The 3,585-nt window shown below is 38.4% G+C and overlaps 1 protein-coding gene across 2 annotated transcripts in view; it reads left to right on the plus strand.

Moving 5' to 3' along the window:
• Window positions 1-1,303: 1,303 nt before the first annotated feature.
• mrc1a (mannose receptor, C type 1a) overlaps window positions 1,304-3,585 on the plus strand; it is an 18,394-nt gene continuing 16,112 nt past the window's right edge. The window contains exons 1-2 of one of the 2 annotated variants that reach the window (XM_024279883.2): window positions 1,304-1,578; window positions 1,646-2,047. In XM_024279883.2, the coding sequence (XP_024135651.1) occupies window positions 1,509-1,578; window positions 1,646-2,047 (472 nt within the window). In that variant the 5' untranslated portion in view covers window positions 1,304-1,508. The remainder of the gene's footprint in view (window positions 1,579-1,645; window positions 2,048-3,585) is intronic. The other variant, XM_024279882.2, reaches the window with a different exon arrangement.

The raw sequence follows: 3,585 nt of genomic DNA on the forward strand, positions 1-3,585 counted from the left end.
ACCTATCTCTATATCTCCATCTCTACATGTCTCCATCTTTACCTATCTCTATATCTCCATCTCTACATATCTTCATATCTCCATTTCTACATGTCTCCATCTCTCTATATCTCCATCTCTTCATATCTCTATATCCTCACCTCTACATGTCTCCATCTCTATATATCTCTGTATCTCAATTTCCACATATCTCAATAACTCCATGTCTGCATATCTCTACATCACCATCTCTACATATCGTTACATCTCCATATCTACCTATCTCTGTGTCTCCATCTCTACCTATCTATTTCTCCATCTTTACCTATCTCTATATCTCCATTTCCACATATGTCTATATCTCCATCTCTATATGTCTCCATCTCTTCATATCTCTGTCTCTGCATGTCTCCATCTCTATATATCTCTGTATCTCAATTTCCACATATCTCTATAACTCCATGTCTGCATATCTCTACATCGCCATCTCTACATATCGTTACATCTCCATTTCTACCTATGTCTGTGTCTCCATCTCTACCTATCTATTTCTCCATCTCTACCTATCTCTATATCTCCATTTCTACATATGCCTATATCTCCATCTCTACATGTCTCCATCTCTCTGTATCTCCATCTCTACCTATCTCTATGCCTCTATCTTTATGTCTCCACCTCTACATATCTCTACATCTTCATCTCTACATCTCTATCCCTACATATTGCTATATCTCCCTCTCTACATCTCCATCTCCACATTTCTACCCATCTCCATCTCTATGCCCCCATCTCTATTTACCTCAATTTCTCCCTATCTTCCCAAAGTGAATCAGTTTCTATTTTAAATATGATTCAATGAAATTTGATTAGTTTTTTTTTAACTTGGTTAGAAAAAGTTTACATTATTTAAAAAAAATAATCTAAAAGCAAAAGAAAAAAAATTCACATCTTTTAACTTAACTTGCACTAAGACAACAATTCAGACGTTGAAATTAGGATTTTTTCTATTTAAAAATGTTCATTTTTGCAGGAAAATTATAAGACTTAAACAAAATACTACCAAATAAATGAATTTGAGTAATCAGTGTTACATTTTCTTTACATCAAGTTCAATTTGATGTCAACAAACAACATATTTTATTTCAATTCTATGAATAAGAACCAAAACACAACCATTTAGTGCAGTTGTGTACTGGCTTAAAATTCAATCTGGAGAAAATGAAACAAAAATAATTTTGGAATTTTTACTTATAGTCAATTTTTGCACCAGTCGGTTCCTTTTATTTCCTGCTTGCCTGTGAGATTTCACTTCCCTTCTTCCAGAGAGAGCTTGTTGGAAGTTGTCTCACTGACCGCCAGTGAGCAGCCATGTGACAGGATATCCATCAGTTTGATTAAGAGGAGAGAGACCCCATCCCTCTGTGTCACTGCTGCTATCTGCCAAACACCTCAGGACACAGCAGACCCCTCTCTGGTCTGGACGAGTGGAGAGCCGTCCTGCAGCATCAACACCACACCACAGACTAAGGATGTTGCCTTGCTCAAAATTCATTGGATTTTTTTGTCTGATGCAAGTCCTCTGCATCTCTGCGAATATAGGTAGGTGTGATCAGGATATTTATTTTTTCGTTTTGTCTCAGGATTCATTGTTTTTGGTCTTCCTCAGACACCGGCTCCTTCCTAATCTTCAACCAGGATCACAACAAGTGTGTAAAGGTAGAGACTGCCACCTCGCTAACATTAGCCCAATGTAATCCTCGTGCCAAGCAGCAGCAGTTTCGCTGGGCCTCCAACTCCCGCCTCCTCAGTCTGTCCCTCAAACTGTGCCTAGCGGCCACCGAGATCAAAGACTGGGTCAAGGTGGTCCTCTTTGAATGCGATGAGAACAGTGACCTTCAGCACTGGCAGTGCAAGAATGATACTCTCTTCGGGCTAAAAGACCAGGATCTGCATCTCAACTGGGGCAACTTCAAAGAGAGGAACTTGATGATCTACAAAGGATCAGGAGTCTGGAGCCGATGGAGGATATTTGGCACCATGGGAGATCTTTGCTCCAAAGGGTTTCAGGGTAAGGATTCTGATTCTGCATGTCATAAAACAGTGTCTACAGATAGAAGACACTTTGGAGGCATGTATTGAAGGTAGTGCTGGGCGGATCGATAAAAAAATTGATAGTATCGATCCCAAGTTGGCATTGGTATCAGATCAATACCAGCCTGCACATATCAATATTTTCACTCTTGTTTGAATTTTTTTCTGCATTAGCAAAAAAGGACCCAGCTGAGTCACAACCTCACCACTACTTTTTTTTTTGACTGTTTTGCATTAATTTCTTCACTTTTTATTTAATTCCAAGAAGTTTTTCTTCTGATAAACTATTTTTTATTTAATTGAAAATACTGTCCAAATTATGTTTATCAAGTAATTAAAAAAGGAAAACTTACAAAAAAACATTTGCAGCGACTTAAAACAATTGAAGCTTTGAGGTTAATGTCAGATCTACCATAATTACAGAAAATATTGATATTGGTATTGAGATCGGCAATGTGTACCAGTATTAGATTGGTATCACGTTGAACCTGAATGTTCAATACTGAGATCGGCGATATTGACCGTATCAGATCTATATCATAACGATACTCAAATCCCTATAATCAAGATCAGTGATATTGATCAGTATCGGATCGATATCAGATCGATATCCAAATGCTTAGTTTCGAAAATTAGCGATATTAACTGGTATCGGACCCTTACATGAATGTTCAGTATCGAGATCGTGATATTGACAGGTATTGGACCAATGTCAGATTGATACTCAAATCATCAGTATTGAGATCAACAATATTGACTGGTATGTGATCAATATCAGTTGATACCCAAATTCTCAGTATCGAGATCGGCTATATTAACTGGTATCGGACCCTTACCCGAATGTTCAGTATCGAGATCGGTAATATTGACCAGTATGGGATCTATATCATAACGACACTCGAATGATCATTATCAAGATCAGCGATCTTGATCAGTATCGGATCGATATCCGATCAATACTCGAATGCCCATTATCGACATCGGTGATATTGACCGGTATTGGATCGATATCAGATCAATATCCAAATGCTTAGTTTCAAAAATTTCCGATATGAACTGGTATCGGACCCTTACCCGAATGTTCAGTATCAAGATCGGCAATATTGACCGGTATCGGATCTATATCATAACGATACTTGAATCCTCATTATCAAGGTCAGCGATATTGATCAGTATCGGATCGATATCAGCTCGATACCCAAATACTCAGTGTAGAGATCGGCAATATTGACCGGTATCGGCTCAATATCAGATTGATACCCGAATGCTCAGGATGGACATTGGGGATATTGACCGCTATCAGATCAGTACCGAGTGCTCAGTATCGAGACTGGTGATATTGATTGGTACCGGATCGATATCAGCTCGATACCCAAATACTCAGTATCCCCCAGCCCATTTAAAGGGTCAACCTGCAGTACTGGTGCGGTCTTTTCCGTCATTAGGTCGGCAAATATGAAAAGGCGTTGATTACATTTTTATAAAACTTCTTTTAATTATATTCTTCTGTAAAAA

This window comes from Oryzias melastigma, linkage group LG20 (genome assembly GCF_002922805.2).
Source record: "Oryzias melastigma strain HK-1 linkage group LG20, ASM292280v2, whole genome shotgun sequence".
Lineage (NCBI taxonomy): Eukaryota > Metazoa > Chordata > Actinopteri > Beloniformes > Adrianichthyidae > Oryzias > Oryzias melastigma.